Below are 17727 nucleotides of genomic sequence, written 5' to 3' on the forward strand. Positions count from 1 at the left end.
AATCTCCCCCAAATAATAGGTAGATATGGTCCAGAGAGAAATCCGCTGTTATAATAAGAAATGGGGTAGAAAAAATTTTGAAATGTAAGAGAAAGGAAAAATGTGTGAACAAGTAAATGGTACCAAAGGTATGGGAAATAGCATTAAGACAATAATATGCAAAGGAAAAAAAGTTAGACAATACAATTTGTAAGATACAGAGAGATGGAATTGTTGGAATATGATCTTATCATCACACTTTGGTCATGAATATTAACGTCTGAAATTCTACATTTTCAAGATTTCCTTTTCTTTGTTTCAGCTGCACAGTACATGCCTTACATATATGAGTCCTTGTTTGATCTAACTCCTTTTCTTATTGCCCCTTTCAGTCCTTGCTTCATAGTCTAGTATTCTCAGTGTAACAAATTTTCTACATATGTTTTAACTGTATGCTTAAGGTATTAGTTAACCCATAGTTTCATACATTCAACTTCCCTGTCAGATATATACTTAGCTATAGACTCCGTCATCCCCGACAGAAATTCGAATTTCACGGCACACGCTACAGGTAGGTCAGGTGATCTACCGCCCTGCCGCTGGGTGGCAGGAATAGGAACCATTCCCGTTCTCTAACCAGATTTTCTCTGTCGCCGGTACTGTCAACATACGTTGTTGGTACCTCCTGACTTGATTTTCGTTTTTCATCGCCATCGATCTTCTGAGCTGTCTTTTGCAGGGAAGTACTGGGTCTTTGGTTTGGCATATGCTTTTATTAACTTTTTAATGAATTTGGCTTCGAAATTTCGAAGAATATATTACGTGAAACTACCGAATTTTTCGGTAGAAACTCACATAGTTTGCAAGAAAGGGAAATATTAATATTTATTCATTAATACGTGTAATAAGTGTTAGAACTTGATTGAGGAAATATAAAACTCTAACTTCCTACTTTAGGAAGTCAGAAAAGCATATAACTAGATACTCTTTCTTTAGAAGCTTTAATAGCTCTCGTGCTAACGAGCAGTTAGAGTATTAACAGTACTAGTAGTTGTTGCATCCTCATAACCTTCTTACTTCACAGAAACTACAAATTCATATTTGCAAATTTGAAGATAAATGGATGGAGCTCAAAATGCGAGCTCTTAAAAGGTAAGAAGTGAATATAGTGTTCCCAGTGCAGTGGAGGGTGCGTCTGATCGGCTCTGTCTCGCTCCCAGGCCTAGACCTCTTCCAAGCTCCCAAGCCCAGAGGAGAAGGAATGTCGAAAGCCGTACGGAGGTTTCAGAGAATCCCCACCGGTCAGGCGTCCCCTCGGCAGGATCTGTAGTAACGTCCCAGACTGCCAAGGATAGCCATTGGAAAGGCATCCTCAAAAAGTGGAGGGTGCGTCTGATCGGCTCTGTCTTGCTCCCAGGCCTACACCTCTTCCAAGCTCACAGGCCCAGAGGAGAAGGAATGTTGAAAGCCGTACGGAGGTTTCAGAGAATCCCCACCGGTCAGGCGTCCCCTCGGCAGGATCTGTAGTAACGTCTCAGACTGCCAAGGATAGCCATTGGAAAGGCATCCTAAAACAGTGTTTCTCCTTAATTATCTAAACCTCCTTCCCCTCGTCGGATAAGGAGGAGGAAGATTCAGCAACGAAGATTCTTAGGAAGATGCAAGAACAAATCTCGTCATTGGTATGAGTACTGAGAAAGGACTGTTTCCTTACAATCAAGAGATACCGTCCAGTGGACGTACAGAGGATGAATATGGACTGATACGGACAACTCCATCCAGGCGCGAGGCGCCAACCAGGATCGAGGATCCATCCAGGCGCGAATGAGGCACCAGCCAGGCACCAGGCGCCAGGCTCCAGGATCTCCAGCTTCATCAGATATGGAGATAGAAGTTAACTGGGAGTCTCCTCTTTGTGACTTTTCACAGGATCAGCTTTCTCCTGACAGGATCGCAAGATGTCGCACAGGCGGCCGTCGTCCTTGTCAGGATGTTGCTGAGATTGTGGGGAGTTTTTCGCAAGAACAACCTTCTCCTGGCAAGGACGCTAGTTGTCGCACAGGCGACTTCGTCCTTGTCAGGATGGTTTTGATATGGATGGGGGCGTTTTGCAGGATCAGCCTTCACCTGACAAGGACTCAAGATGTCGCACAGGAGGCTGTAGCCCTTGTCAGGATGGAGCTGGTACTGCTTAAAGCTCTTCATCTTGCGAAAAGAGGCGCTCTCCTCAGGTGGCTCACTCTTCTCCCAACATTATTGGACAAAAGATAGAAGATATATCTGACTCGGAAGTCAATAAGGGTGCAGGTCTCTCAGATTACAAGACCTTAGCAGCCCTTTTATTGCAAGAATTCGGCGAGTCTCTGAGTCCTGCAGCCAACCATTTCCAGAAAGAGAGCGTTGCAATCGTTTGGAAATTGGACAAGATTCGTAGGAGCTCTCATTCATTGATTAGAGGCTCTTCCAGGTAATAGAGGCGTAGAATATGGCCTTATGTCCAAGAGAATAAGAAGCTTGAGAGATTCTCTTCAATCCTCGGTTCTCATTTGGGATCTCCTTCGCCTAATACTAATTCGTTTTATTGACGAAAAGAACGAAGATAGTAAATTTTCCGTTCTCTCTCTGCCTCGGAGAGGAAAGAATGTAGTAGAGAATTTGATGTATAGGATTACTGTATGGTCAAGTCATATGCGCATACCGTAGTTACCTTTATGGTTGGCAACTGAATTCCCTGTATCCTTCCAGGAGTTTCCTAGGTAAAGACTACGCTTAAAGGGTTTGTTACGACAACACCTACTCAGCTTCTGTAATTAACGAAGGTTGTTTCTCTTAAAGATGCAGTATTGAGAACTTCCTTAGGCTCGATAATGATTTTATCATATTCCTTCATTGATTGGAGTAACTGGCAACTCGGGTAGAATACGGCGAGACAGCTAACGGCAGCTGTCACTGTAGGCCAACACAGTACCATCTATTACTCAGTCATGAGCGGTTGGTTACCTCTCTCTCTCTCTCCTACGGGATTGAATGGCTAACCGTATCTCTCCCCTACAATCACGGACTTAGCCTCGAATTGAGGGGATTTGTAGGCAAACATGAATAACATTGTCTACATTTTGCTAAGAAGCTTTCAATAAAAATATCTCTTGCAACCTTTTAATACTGTGTACCGCAATTTAACAGAATTATAGAAGAGAAGTAGCAATATGATTCTAACGCGGCAGAGCACTATATTATATAATGCTCTCATGCTTACGAAAGCATAGCCTTATTAGAAAACATGCTCAGTGAGAAGATGGATGAGTCTGATGGGAACCATTTTCTTCGTGGCAGAAGTTAGTTTCCTTGGATGGACTACATTACACCTATAAAGTTTTTCCTACCAAGAAACGGAAATAACATATGAGAAGGTGCTAGGTACCAGGACAGAGGTACAGACATTCTGGCACATAGTCTAAAGTTGCAAGCAATTTAGTGGACTTGATAATTTCTCGATCTAGAGAGTGTTAATCGAAGGGTTCAGTAGCCTCTCCGACAGCAGGCTCGGTAATGTCACGGTTCGTTCCTGATTTCGTTCCCGTCTAACTGGAGGGGGGTTCGATCCCAAGGAGGGACGAAATGATTTTTTTTTTAAATCAATTAGACCTATTCCACAGCTATCTCATATCTCAAGGAGCATCGAGAATCTCTTTTTTTCGCCCCTGTTCGCATTAACAAGAAAGAACCTGTCTGCAACACAGACACGGAACGTAACAATCCTTAAGAGGTTCGCTACACGATGTTGCACGTCCGTGAGAACCTTATCGATCGACGACAATAACTATTGACGTCTGTCTAATCTTAGATAGAAAGAGAGTTGTGGAAACCTGTGAGACGTCTTCTTCATAGATCTCTTCGCAAGGTTGAAGACGAAGAGGCTTCCTCTAGACTGCTTCCTTATTCTTGATCCAAGAGCGGTAGCAATATACGCCATCGCTTAGTTTAAAAGGGGAATAAACATTAGTCTTTTTCCCCTATATATATATATATAAATTCTTAACAAATGTATTAAGATAATTACTGGCGTCAGAGGAATAGAGGATGATGCTTTTCGCCCCATTTTGGCCTTCGAGAGGCTGGATTCACAGAGGTCACGTCCTTCCCACAGCACTTTACAAAGGCCTCCCCAAGAGAGTCGGTCTACCCTATCGGCCTCACTTAGAAAGGGACCTAAAGACCTCTCCACTCTGAGTCAGTCTGCGTGCAGACTGGCGAGTAGTTGCCATGAAAGTGGTCAAGACGAAGAAGTGCTGCAGATCTTGCTGGATTGAATGAAGAAACTGTCCTCTTCCAATATATCTGTGACCTACAGGGCTGTTTTCTTCCCTTTCTGAGGGAAGAATCACTCTTGGATATATCTGCTATCAAAGAATACAGTAGCAGCCTATACTCTGTCTTTACAAAGGAACTTGAAGAGAGCAGAGGACTAAGATCCTCGGGGTCTTATACGATACCTCGAGACAACCAAGAGTAGGACATCATGTACTCCGAGTTGGAATCTATTCGTGGCCCACACATTCCTTGTTCCGACAAGTCGGAATCTCCTCATCAAGCTTCTTTTAGAAATCTTATGAGAAAATTCATTATTTCTCTTGGCTCTAGCAACTACCAAGAAGACAAGTGAATATAATGTATGGAGTCTCGCATCGGATTCAATGGAGACTCGGCCATTGGTTCTTACCAGCACATTATTTCTGGAAAAGAAGTAAAACCCTTCTAACCCTGGATCAGAGCTCTGAAGTTAAGGGACTTTCCCATTTGAGAGGGGAAGAGATAGAAAGGTCTCTGTGCCCGGTCGGGCCTCTTAAACTTTATCTTTAATAGAAGAAATCGCTTAAGGGCCTCCTACAGAGTCTTTGGGCTGCGATGAGGACACGAAACGCTTCCCAGAAGGTACTCGGAGGGATACGACAAGAGCAGAGAAAGCCCTGGGTTCGCCCACTTTCGGCTCGGAGTCGTCATCTCCTTCCAGAACTCCTTCCCATCTTTCGGGCAAGGAGAGGGAATATTCTGCAACGAGAAACTTCCTTGATATGCAGGAATAGAGCTCGTCAGCAACGGAAGTATTCAAAAAGGATCCTCCTCGGAGGAAGACTCGTCACTCTCGTCCTATTAAGATATCCTATCTTCTACAGGACGTAATTGGCTCCAAGCGCCTCCCCTGGTCCTAGGCCAAAGGCTCTCGGTAGAAGAGAACCTTCCACCCTTCTCCAGTTTCCGGACAAACTATTGTCTCTTTTGTTCAGGATACTCGGACAACGAAGCGCCAGCCAGGCGCCAAGTGCCAAACAGGCAAAAAGCGCCAGAGGCAGACAGCTCTGGCGAGCTCGTTTATTGTCTGATACGGACAAGGCGTGGGCCTCCAACCAGGCGCAAATGCACCAGAAGTGGACAGACCGGACAGGCGAGAGTGTCCGAGGTGGACATCGCCAGCCAGGCTCGAAGCTCCAGCGAGAGGGGAGGTGCCAGCAGGGCTCCAGGCGCCAAAAGCGCCAGCCAGGAGCCAGGCGCCAGAATCGCCAGCCAGGCGCGAGGCGCCAGCCAGGCACAAGTTGCTAGCCAGGCGCGAGGCTCCAAATCAGGCGCGAGGCGCCAACCAGGCGTGAGGCGCCAGCCAGGCGCGAGGCGCCTGCCAGGCGCGAAGCGCCAGACAGGCTCCAGGCTTCATCCAGAAGAGATCTATATCAAAGAACACCCTGGCCTTCTTTGAGACAAGTGTGATCTCCAAAGAACTTGATAAGTGCCTTGATGATTCCTTCAAACAGCTGAGAATTAAAAGCGCATGAAGTGCGAGCTTTTGCGAATTCTAGTTCTTTCCATAACAATATGTCATAAAGGACATATTAGGTGTCACATATGGGGGATGCAACTCTGTGTTGACTTCCCATTACCAGAAGGATGTCAAGATAACCTACGAGAGATCCTTCTCTCTTGGTTAATACATATCGGAGGATACGTTGCTGGGATAGGGAGCCGATACTGATCCTTAACTAGTGAGTTAAATTTTATTTAACGTCGTGTTTTTCTTTGGGTTGTTTGAAAGGAGTTTGGGGATAACTCTTTTCAATTTAAGCACTAACCCTCGTGTTAGGATCAGGTGATCGGGTTCGGTGTTGTGCTCCTTAATTATGCCACTAGGCATAGGTGTTTTGTCATGTAAGTGGATAAGACCCCATTGACAAAGGCCATCAGGTTCTGTCGAGTAAGTGGATAAGACCCCATTGACAGTCCCACAAGAACTCTTAGCCATAGGTCACATCCTCGCTGAGGCTCTTGAGGCGAAGCAGACTCCTAAGCAGTAGCTATGAAGTCTTCCGCCTAAACAGGTAGGAACCAGGGTTTTTATATATTACCTACAACGCATGTTGTTTACCTGTCTAATCAGTAATTAGCCGTCTCTTACCCTCCGCCAAAGGTGCCAATCAGCTAAGTATATATCTGACAGGGAAGTTGAATGTATGAAAATGATATTGTTATTGTACAATAAAGTTTCATACATATTTACCTGGCAGATATATACAATCAAATGGCCCACCCAGCCTCCTCTCAGGAGACAGGTGGAAGAGAAAATCTGGCTAGAGAACGGGAATGGTTCCTATTCCTGCCACCCAGCGGCAGGGCGGTAGATCACCTGACCTACCTGTAGCGTGTGCCGCGAAATTCGAATTTCTGTCGGGGACGACGGAGTCTATAGCTAAGTATATATCTGCCAGGTAAGTATGTATGAAACTTTATTGTACAATAACAATATCATTTTTTGACAGATTTTATTATTCTTGAAATGTCACCTTTTACACCACAATATGTTGTATATTGAATACAGTAGATGGTGTGGTGGGAGATGTTCTTTTTTGGTGTCAGCTTTCTGTTTGAAAAATTAATAGTGAAGAGATGGAGGAGGTTATGTTTTTGGCAGTGGGCAGATGCCAGAAGAGGAAGATCCTTTCTTTAACCTTATGTAGTTAAAAGGTTAGAATATATAGGGTATTTCAGTAGGAAAAAGATTAATTACATCATTATAGAGATATGTGTTGACACAAGGAGATTCTGGAAAGGTGACCACAAAAGACTGAAATTCATGGCTTGATTGTTCTTGGAAATTAGTATGACGTTTAGCTTCCTTCATTTTTCTTGGTCCATAACTGGAAGCTCTGGCTAAACTTCCCAAGATCACAAGCGCTGTAAGGGAAATGTGATTTCTTAGTTAGTGATGTATCCCACAGATTTTAAAGAAAAGCCTTGTCAGTCGCAATATAAGGAAAGGCTCCAGTTTGTTTTCTATATAAGAAATGCACAAAAGAAATCATAATTACACAAAAATACAATAATTATATCTAATAAAATACTGAAATCAAATTGTAAATTTGATTTAATTATGAATTAAAGTATTTTAGTCTGCTGACTTGTACATTTTTGTATACACTTACAAATAATGTTTAAGTTTACAAAGAGCACCACATCCATTGGTATATGAAGTTATTTTGAAATGTGTTTTCTTAAATTTTCAGATATCATCACTAACAGTTGATTGTGTAGAAACATACAGGGATGCTGTTTGTAAAACTTGTGATGCAGTTGATGCTAATATTAAGGTAAGAGAAATGGTACTAATTACTTTGTTTGACAAAGAGAGAATGGGCAATTTCTTGATGGGTCACTGTTTCACTGTACATTAATAAGACAAAAATACAAACCACTGACCTTCTATTTGCCTTAAACTTTTGGTATGTCTGGGACAGACCTTCCAAAAATTTAACAAAACAGGGCTACTTTACAGGGTCCTAACACCAATGACCTCCTAACTCCAGAAGTTACAGTTCAGATAAGGGATGGTGTCTACTTTAAATGTGAATCACGAAGTTCATAAAGGTAGTAGCCAATTAGTTAGATTTAACTAATATGACAGGAAATCTCAGTGATATGCAGATAACCAAGGTCGTGACTCCGCCGCCCGGGTTCGCCGCTTTCGCCTCAGCCCCCGACTTTTGGTGCCCCAAGAGCTCGCACCTGGACCTTCCACCTGTAACCAGGATGCCGCTGTCCCGCCTCCTGCTGTACCTGCCGCTCCTGCCGTACCTGGACCAGCCCCTGCCGATGTCATTCCTGCCCGTGGTGTTGCTGCCCCAATCGCAGGTCCTTCCGGACAGGTGCAGCCGGGCCGTGTTGCTTCGGCAATAGCCCCGGCTCCGTCCTGGATGGAGGACCTGACATCTGTCCTGAGGAAGCTGATGAAGAGGAGGAAGGTGTCGTCGTCGTCTTCTTCGTCACCGCCTGCTGCCGCTTCTTCCCCTTCGACTTCCAAGGCTTCACAGCCGAGGAAGAAGAAGGCTGCCTCCTCCCCCCCCTAAGAAGTCTTCGGGAACTTCTAAGGGCCCGTCTCACTCTGGTGGGACGGGGGGTTCTTCCGCTGGGCCTCCCGCTCCTTCGGGAGCGGGACCCGTCTCTCCTTCTGCAAGGAAGAAGACGGGTACCAGAGGGGTACCGACTAACACCGGTACTTCCACACCTGGTGCTAGGGGTTCTGCCGCTGCACCAGGTTCCGTCTCGGCCTCTCATTCGCGAGAGGTACCGAGTGTACGGTCGCCTGCGGGTGACCGTACAGCCAAGGCTCAGGCTTCCGAGTTCGCTCGGGTCCAGGACCGAGGCACGGAGCAGAAGACTGGCAAGGGTCGCTCAGGTGACTCCCGCCAGGCCAGCGATTGCTCTCGTGACGATCCGCAGGACCAGGGTTGACGTGATGGTCCCAGACTGGCCGCGGGCTGAGGCTAGGAAGAGGTCCCCTTGGTTGCCGGCCAGCGGCTCGACACGCCGTGAGGACAGGCACTGCTCCCACCGCGACAGTGGTCTCTACAGGTCCCCTGACCGCCGCTCCCACCAGGACCGGGTGGGTAGGAGGACAAGCAGCAGCTTCTCTGACGCACGGGACTGGAGCCGCTGTTCTCGGTCCAGCCGCTCTCCCCTGGAGAGCCGCACGACCAGGCCTGCAGCTCGCTGCAGCCCCCCAAGCACGCCGGTTCTACCGGTGGGCGAGGGGGAAGTGTCAGGTCTTCCTCTCCAATCCCTTCAACTTCCTCGGGACACACCGGGAAGAGCAAGGCGATCCGGAGTGATCGTGAGGAGCGTGCTCCTCACGATCCCACCACGACGCCCTACGAGCCAGGCACAGTCTTAGGGCCGACCAGGTCGTATGCGCAAGTGGCAGGAGGAGACCAGGAGGGGTCTGTCGCAGTTCCTCCTTCCGAAGGAGGAGGGTCTCGAGAGGCGTTCTTGTTGGAGGAACTTGACGGTCCTACTCCTCAAGATGCAGTCACTCCCGAGATCCAGAGGTCGTTTGCAGAGGTTATTGCGCTGTTTCATCAGCACAACGACCTCGGGGAATTATTCGCCGCTTCCACCTTCTGAGCCCACGTCCCGGCTCGAGTCGTTCTGGGGTCCTAAGAAGGAACCCAAGACGACGGTGGGTCTGCCGCAGTCAGCTCTGGCTGACTCGGTGCTGGGCCAAGTGGACTCTCTTGTCTCCGGACAGGAGGGTTCGCTACGGTCCGGCAGGTCTTCCAAGCTACTTCCTCCGCCTCTACTGCGACAGAGGAGATTCTTAGTGTCATCGGAGGATTCTATGCCGCCCAAACAGGTTAACCCGGAGCTAGTTAGGCTAACTCCGGGGGTGTCTCTGCAGCAGCTCCTGTCGGAGAACTTATGGTTCTCGCAGCAAGAGGCACTTGCACTGGAATCCACCGCCATGGCGGCATTCCAGGCAGTCTCCTGGTTAGACCTGTGGTCCCTCACGGTGTCTAAGGTTGCGGCCACCTCGGGAAATCTCTCTCCCGAAGGTGACCCGGCTTTCGGGAGACTGTGCCAGTCTGGAGGTAGAGCCATCTCCTACCTAGCCCACCAGACGGCAAACCTGTGGGCCAACCTGGTACTTCGGCGTAGGGACGCAGTCCTCACCCGAGTGACCAGAGCGGCTGGGCATGAGGTGGCACTGGGTCTTCGCAACTGGTGCAAAGTTCCTCCTCTCTCTTCCCAGGAGAGATGGTGGACGCTGCGGTGGAACGACGGCGCACTGATGACAGTGACCGTCTAGTCCATCAGGCAGTCTCGAAGGCGTCTGGGCAGCCTTGATCAACTGCAGCCAAGCCCAAGAGTTTGGTTAGCGCTTCCTCTGTGGCTAAGACGATTGCATCGTCGAAGCCCAGGGGAAAGACTCTGCCTTCGACTTCTTCCAGGAGCGGTCGCCCTCAGCCCTCCTTCCCACGAGGGGGAGCTGGGAAGAAGTCGAAGAGAGGCGGGAAATGCTAGGGACGGCGTTCCCCCTCACCTGCTGCCGGAAGTGGGGGCGTGCCTGGCGAGCCATTGGGCAACATGGCAGCTCTCCAACCCGGTCCACCTTCAGACCTACGTACCTGGAACATCAAAGGACGTAGCCCTTTGGCAGGAAGTCCAAGCCATGCTGAGCAAGGGAGCTGTGGAGATCATCAGGGATCGTTCACCAGGCTTCTACAGCCGTCTTTGTTCCGACACGGCATACAAACCTTCGGTCCTTTTACAATAGGAAGGTACTAGCGGCAGCTGGATAGGTCGTAAGCTTTCGAACAAGGGGTTCGGTAGTTAACTGCTTGTCCGACAGGCGCGCGCGCGCGACTGGGAGGTAAACAAATCACTTTTGCTTTCGGCCTGCTGGCGTGTATACGTGTATCATCGCTCTCTGCCCGCTTCATCGTCGTTGCTTTCGCATGGTTGTGTTTTTCTTTTTCTATTTATCTAGTGAAACTGAATTGTAAGTACAATCATTTCATATTTATTTCCATTGAATTCAATTGTGAATTAAAGGATCTTGGTTTCTCCACGCCCTCCGATTACCCGAGTGCCGGGACTGAAGGGCGTAAGTGCGGAATTCATTTTCCAGAAATGATCCTCGTATTGTGTATGCTCGGTGCCGAGGGCGGGAGAGCGCTCGCTCCGAGCTTATATTTTGGTTGAAAATGTGTAGATGAAAATCGTAAGTAAGTGCCTTTTCATTTATTTTTTTTTTGACCTGTATGCTCGTTGCCGAGCGAATGCGCTCGGCACGAAAACTTATTCTGTATGGAAGTGGAATCGCAAGTACAGTATTCTTTTTTCATTTTCATATATTTATTTATGTAGCAATACTCATTTTGGATCAGTTTTCCGCTCTTACCCGGAAATTGATCCTTTCCTTTCCTTTTAGTTTATTTGAATGAAGTGAAATCGCAAGTGCAGTTCTTTTTCATTTTCATATTTTATTGAGATTGCATTATTTACTTGGATCAATGTTTCCGCTATTTCCGGGAATTGATCCTTCCCCTTTTTATTTTGTATGAAGTGGAAATCGCAAGCGCAGTATTCTTTTTCATTTTTCATATATATTTTGATTGCATCAATTCATTAGGATCAAGGTTTCCGTTCATAATTGGGAATGGATCCTTTTACCCTTGCGGTCGGTACCGAGGGCGCAAATGCGCTCGCTCCGAGCCCTTATTCATTGTGAAGTGAATCGTAATGCAAGATTCTTTTTCATGTTATTCCTTTTATTATTGATTGCATCAATATTTATTTTGGTTCAAGTTCGCTCAGTCAGGGAATTGATCCTTATGCCCTTGCATTCGGTGCCGAGGGCACGATTGCTCTCGGGCTCTTATTATTATTGTTGGGTACATGGTGCTGTGCTGGGGGGTGGGGAACGAGAATCCCCCCCCCCCCCCACCACCCCCCCCCCCCCCCCCACTAAGCTCCCACAGATGCCCTTCCCCTTCGGGGGGGGAGGTTATCTGGGTTCTCCTCCTCGCCCGATACCGTCGAGAGCGCGGGGGGGGATGGTCGCTCGGTGCCCGATGTACAATTGTATTCGGGGTCTTCCGCTCGTTTGGTGTGGGGCTCACCCCCCCGCGCGAGGGGACTTCCCCCCCACTAATCACTACTACTGTTATTTCCGCAGATGCTATTGCCACGAGGGTGGACCTTGGTGAGGTATGGGCGTCCTTCGATTTGCAGGGCGTGCCTAGTGTCCAGGGGCGGCGGTTCTATGTCTGGGCCTGCTGCGGTCACCCATGGTGGTGACCACGACAACGATATCGACTCCAGTGACGACGTCCTCCTCACCTGGTGTACTCGCCTCACGTGTAACAGTCTGCCTACAGCCGCTGTGAAGTGCCGTTCGCCGTACCGAGAGGGGGGGCGTGCCCGCCGCCGCTCGTGGTTGCCGCGCTGCCGCGACCACACTTCCGCTGCCCTAGAGCTCGCCCCTGGACCTGCCGCCGGTACCAGGATGTTGCTGGCTGCTGCTTCACCTCCTGTGTTTCCGGTGCTGCCTGCCGTACCTGCTGATTCTGTGCTGACTGTCCATGCAGTTGCTGCGCTGGCTGTCCCTGCCGTTGCTGCGCTGGCTGTCCCTGCGAGTGCTGTGCTGGCTGTGCCTGCTGTTCCTGAGATGCCCATACCTGCTGACGTCGTCCCTGTTCGTGGTGGTACTACCCCAGACTTTGGTCTGTCTGTACAGGTGCGTCCGGGCCCTGTGGCTTCGGCTACAGCAGCCCAGCTCCGCCCTGGATAGCAGATCTTACGTCTGTCCTGAGGAAGCTGACGAAGAAGAGGAGGAAGGTGTCGTCGTCGTCGTCTTCATCTTCTTCATCGTCGTCGGCTGCCGCCTCTTCCCCTTCGACTTCTAAGGCTTCACAGCCGAGGAAGAAGAAGGTTGCCTCCTCCCTCCTAAGAAGTCTCCCTCGGGAGCTTCTCGGGACCCGTCTCACTTTGGTGGGACGGGAGGGTTCCTTCCGCTGGTCCTCCTGCTCCTTCGGGAGCGGGGCCCGTCTCTTCTTCCGCAAGGAAGAAGACTACGGGGACCAGGGGAGGGGTACCGGCTAACACTGGTACTTCCTCGCCTGGTGTCAGTGGTTCTGCCACTGCATCAGGGTCCGTCTCGGCCTCTCGTTCGCGGGAGGTACCGAGTGTACGGTTGCCTACCAGCGACCGTGCAGCCAGGAACCAGACCTCTGAGTCCGCTCAGCGTCAGGTTCACGGCACGGGGCGGAAGACTGGTGACAGCCGCTCACGCGACTCTCACCAGACCAGCTTTCGCTCTCGCGGCGACCAGCTGGCTACCCGGGGACGTGACGGTCCACGACCGGCCACGGGCTGAGGCTTGGAAGAGGTCCCCCCGTTCGCCGGTGCCAGCCACGGCTGGAACCAGCGACGTGACGTGCCGTGAGGACAAGCACCGGTCCTCACTGTGACAGTGGAGCCTGCAGGTCGCCTGGACCGTCGCTCTCACAAAGAGCGATCGGATACGGCAACCAGCACCAGCTCGTCTGACACTCGAGATCGGGGCCGCTGTGCTCAGTCCAGCCGTTCTCCACAGCGAGACGGTTCGACCAGGCCTGCAGCTCGATCGCCACCGCGGGTTGACGATCGCCTGCAGCCCTCCAAGCCTGCTGGTTCTACAGCGAGCGAGGAGGGAGCGTCAGGTCTGCCTCTCCCGTACCTTTCAACCTCCTCGGGTTACACCGGGAGGAGCGAGGTATTGAGGAGTGATCGTGAGGGGTGCGCCCCTCATGATCCCACCACGACGCCCTACGTGCCAGGCACGGTTCTTGGACCGGCCAGGACGTATGCGCAAGTGGATGGAGAAGACCGAGAGGGCTGTCGCTGTTCCCCCTTCTTAGGAGGAAGGTTCTCGGAATATGCTCTTGTTCGAAGGGCTTAACGGTCCTACTCTGCAAGATGCTGTGACTTCCGAGATCCAGAGGAACTTTGCCGAGGTTATGGCGCTGATTCGTCAGCAACAACGACCTCGGGGAACGATCGCCGCTCCCACCAGCAGAGCCAACGTCTCGGGCTCGAGTCGTTTTGGGGCCCGAGAGGGAACCCAAATCGACGGTGGGTCTGCCGCGATCGGAAGCTTGCCGACTGTGTTGAACTAGGTAGTCTCTCGTCTCCGGACAAGAAGGCTCTCTCAGTTCTGGCCGGTCGCGAAGCTACTTCACCTCCTCTACTGTTGACAGAGGCGTTTCTACGTGTCTTCGGACACCGTATTTGAATACCCCTTCGGTCCCCCTGAGAGGTTTCGACCCGACGAGGACTGGAATGAGTCGGAGGACGGTATCGGCTCTCTCCTGTCAGGTGTCGATCAGCCCCACCCCCACCCGAGCGACGTTCACAGTGGCGGCAGACCCTTTACCTACAGTATGAGTTCGTAACCCTCCTCTTTTTTTTCGGGAAAAAGGGTGTTTTCTCCTGGACGATACGTTTTCCCAGGCTCTGAGAGGCCATCGCCGTAATGCGATGGCTGCTCCTTTTCTTCTCCAACTGCTAGTTCCGCTGGGAAGGCGAGCCAGTATCCAATTCCTCCCCCATTCCCTCTCTCCTTACGGCTACGAGGGAAAGGGGAGGGATCCTACAGAGATTTCTCTGTAAGATCCCACGTTAGGGGCTGCGCTACCGGGGGGACCTTCGGGTCCTACCTGACGTAAGGCCCCGGTCGTTGAGGAGGGATCCTGCCCCTTTCTCGATTTCTACGGGAATCGAGAGGTCCACCAGACCGATATCGTTTGACGAATTCGGTGGGGGGTTTCGCAGAGTGCTTAGAATTCTACGAATTTCTAGCGCACTCAGAGTGTTCGAGTTTTTTTACTTTTATCTCCAAACACTTAGGCGAGACCACGGTCCAAAGTGAGCGAGAATCCCCGATAATTGTTACACGATAATTGGGAACCTCGCTTATGCTCGAATTCCTGTAATTTCTAGCATTTGAAGAAGACTGCTGCTGAAAGAAGAGTATCTCACAGTAGGCGATTAACCTGGAATAGAGAGGAACGGACGAGAATTCCAGTTTGGCTTGAACTATCGTCTTCGGTATTCTGTTCACCATTGAAGCTTTCCTTTGGGAAAGACTAATCCTTCACTCTCTTGACTAGAGAACGAAGGCGGTCGATCTCCAATCCTATTTCTCATTCCTCGAGAGGAAAGAATTTAGGATGGAGGTCGTGGTACAGAACCTACAAATATACTACGTATATTACCCTCGCGACATGATTCTTTTAACAGTTTGAATTGTCCCAGGGGGTAGGCGCATACCGTAGTTAACTCTACGGTTTGTGACCGAGACGAATTGTATCTTAATTGAACTGCAAACTCGGGGGTTGCCTGCAACCTCCAGCAGTTATCAGTTTCGATTTTAGATACTTGGTATTGTCATGACAACACCAAATCAGCTTTTGTATTTACCGAAATCCGTTTCTGTTAAATATAATTGCTCGAGCGTATTCTTTATGCTCGATGGTTCTAGCCGGAACGCATTCCTTCGTGGAATAATGGATTACCTGGCAACTCAGGATGACGAGTCACCGAGAGCTACTGGGTATTGAACTGCCTGATAGCAGCTCAGTATCAGCTAGGTCTCGGAGTATGCACGGTCGGTTACGTCTCTCTCTCCCCTGGTTTGATTGACTACCGAACCGTATCTCTGCCCAACAATCATGGACTTATGTCTCTGATTAACGGGGATTCTCGCAATAATGAAGGACCATCTATGCTGTGACGCTCGATTTCATCGCCTTCGACATTGCGAGAATTTTTCAACAGAGATATCTCTTCGACTCTTTCATCTTTCTGTTTACCGCACGGTAACAGAAGTCTGTACTAGTCTCCCGCTGCATCGCACCGCGATAATGCGAATGATTTTTGCAGACATCTGATTTGTCTTCAAAATATCTCGTATTCGTAGGTGTGCAATTATTCATTGTTCGCCCGAATTAACAGATGTGTCAGAAGACATCGCCTACTCTCCGACCTGACAGCTCTACTTCCAAATGTTCAGCCCATGAGAAGCAGTTCTTCAGGCAGTATTCCCTGTCTCTTCATTACTGAAAAGCGCTCCGCTTTTATTGCAACTGCGATCCTCACGGACAGCAATGAATAGCGTTGTTAGCGTTCTCAGTCTTTGTAGCACAGGTTCAGAATCTTGAGAATCCTTCTCTCGGTTCAGCTGTGAAGGACGTAGGTTGCTTTTTCTGTACACCTTCGTCTTCAACGACACATAGTGTTGTTTTCTCCTTAGCTGAGAAATCAACTATACTATGAGATATCTTGCCATCAGGGACCTCGGTCTCTAGAAGGCAATTGACTTTCGCCTGTTGGGCACATGCCTTAAGAGAATCATCACCTCGCCTTCTGGCATCGGTGACGAACAAATTATTTGTTTAGTCTCTTTGGCATAAACCCTTTTAAGGCGAAGGTCACGTGACTTGCTCGGATGCTTGGACAACTTGCTCCTTCCAAACGCAGTCAGTCGGCAGCTGTCAGAGCGCCCCGAGGTCAGTTACGAACTAACGCTGTTGACTTAGTTCGGTTGTTACAAAGCAATCATTACTTCGTTTTAATAGCTTGTCACAGTACCCATACCATTGACACCCACCATTGAGTGTCGGTGTCCTATCCACTACCGAGAAGACTTCACTGCATGGGGATAGGAGAATGTGAGACACTTCGCTGCAGACGGATAGACCAGTATGGGTACAGGACATCACCGAAGTCGAGAAGAGGGATAGGTCATACGACCATTCCCTTCTTTTCCTCTGAGGTAAATTGCTGACTTTTCCTGCGAAGTCAAGCATCCATGGGATGGGGATTCGTGACGCTCGATTTCGTACCGACTTCGTAGCAAAGACTCAGAAAACCCTTCGGTCCTGGACGACTCGGTTAGAGTCCTTCACAATCCCCTCACTAATGGACTTCTTCACCGCCTTCGATGCGAAGGAGATGCCTGCTTTGTCCTGTGAAAGCGCGACCGCGCTTTCTGAAGAAACTCGACATCCCAGGCTGAGTGTTGAAGACTCTTCGTCAGCACCAAGATGACCTAGAAGTACACTCCCTCGAGTTACACAAGAACTTCTCCGTGGCGCAGGTTACTGAAGGCAGGGGTCTGGTACAACCAGACCACTGGCACCTCCTTCTACCTTTTGGATTTTGCCCACAGGTCCTTGGATCGTTTTCCTTGGGACCCGTGGTTGGCTGCTCAACACGTTGTGTAGCTAACCCAGACCCTAGCAGCTGAACAGCATCGAGTCCTGGTGTGACTGTAAGAATAGATAAGTGAATGAGAGAGTGACTGGCTTCTCTTCCTATCTTTTTTCTCCCCCTCTACCTGTGGGATAGGGATACGGTCATCCACCTTGCTTGGCCCCCGGCTAAGGACGAGATGCCGGTGAGCTACTCGACAGGGGAGCCCCCATCCATACCCCTTTCACTAGGGGATGGTTTGCGAAATATCCACCCACTTCCTCCTACAAGGGGGGGGAAGTGGATGCCAACAAGAGACAAACCATAACTTTATGTTGCCTCTTGCAAATAGGAACTTGTTCTTGTTTGCTGGTACGAAGAGATACGCTTGCCTCTCTCTTAGTACTTGGTCCAGAGGTCTGACCATTGATCCTGCGGTGCACACCCCGATCAATCGGACAGAGGCTTGGATCCCTCCCTCGCTCTTACGACCAGGGAGGCATTCCAAGGTTGGGCGAACACCAGTCTGTTCACAAAAGACTCAGATTCCTCCCACCAAGAAGTGAGTCTTCCTATTGTAAAAGGACCGAAGGTTTGTATGCCGTGTCGGAACAAATGACAATTTGTCCAAAATTGCATTTTTCCTAACTATACAAACCTGAGGTCCTTTTACACATAGTCCCACCTCATGCCACC

General features: G+C 49.5%; 1 protein-coding gene across 2 annotated transcripts in view; it reads left to right on the top strand.

Moving 5' to 3' along the window:
• The window catches only part of LOC135213063 (BLOC-1-related complex subunit 6-like), a 61462-nt gene that overhangs the window by 37131 nt on the left and 6604 nt on the right, over nucleotides 1–17727 (top strand). For both annotated transcript variants that reach the window (XM_064246906.1, XM_064246907.1), the window contains exon 6: nucleotides 7527–7610. In XM_064246906.1, the coding sequence (XP_064102976.1) occupies nucleotides 7527–7610 (84 nt within the window). The remainder of the gene's footprint in view (nucleotides 1–7526; nucleotides 7611–17727) is intronic.

This window comes from Macrobrachium nipponense, chromosome 42 (assembly GCF_015104395.2).
Source record: "Macrobrachium nipponense isolate FS-2020 chromosome 42, ASM1510439v2, whole genome shotgun sequence".
Taxonomy (NCBI): domain Eukaryota; kingdom Metazoa; phylum Arthropoda; class Malacostraca; order Decapoda; family Palaemonidae; genus Macrobrachium; species Macrobrachium nipponense.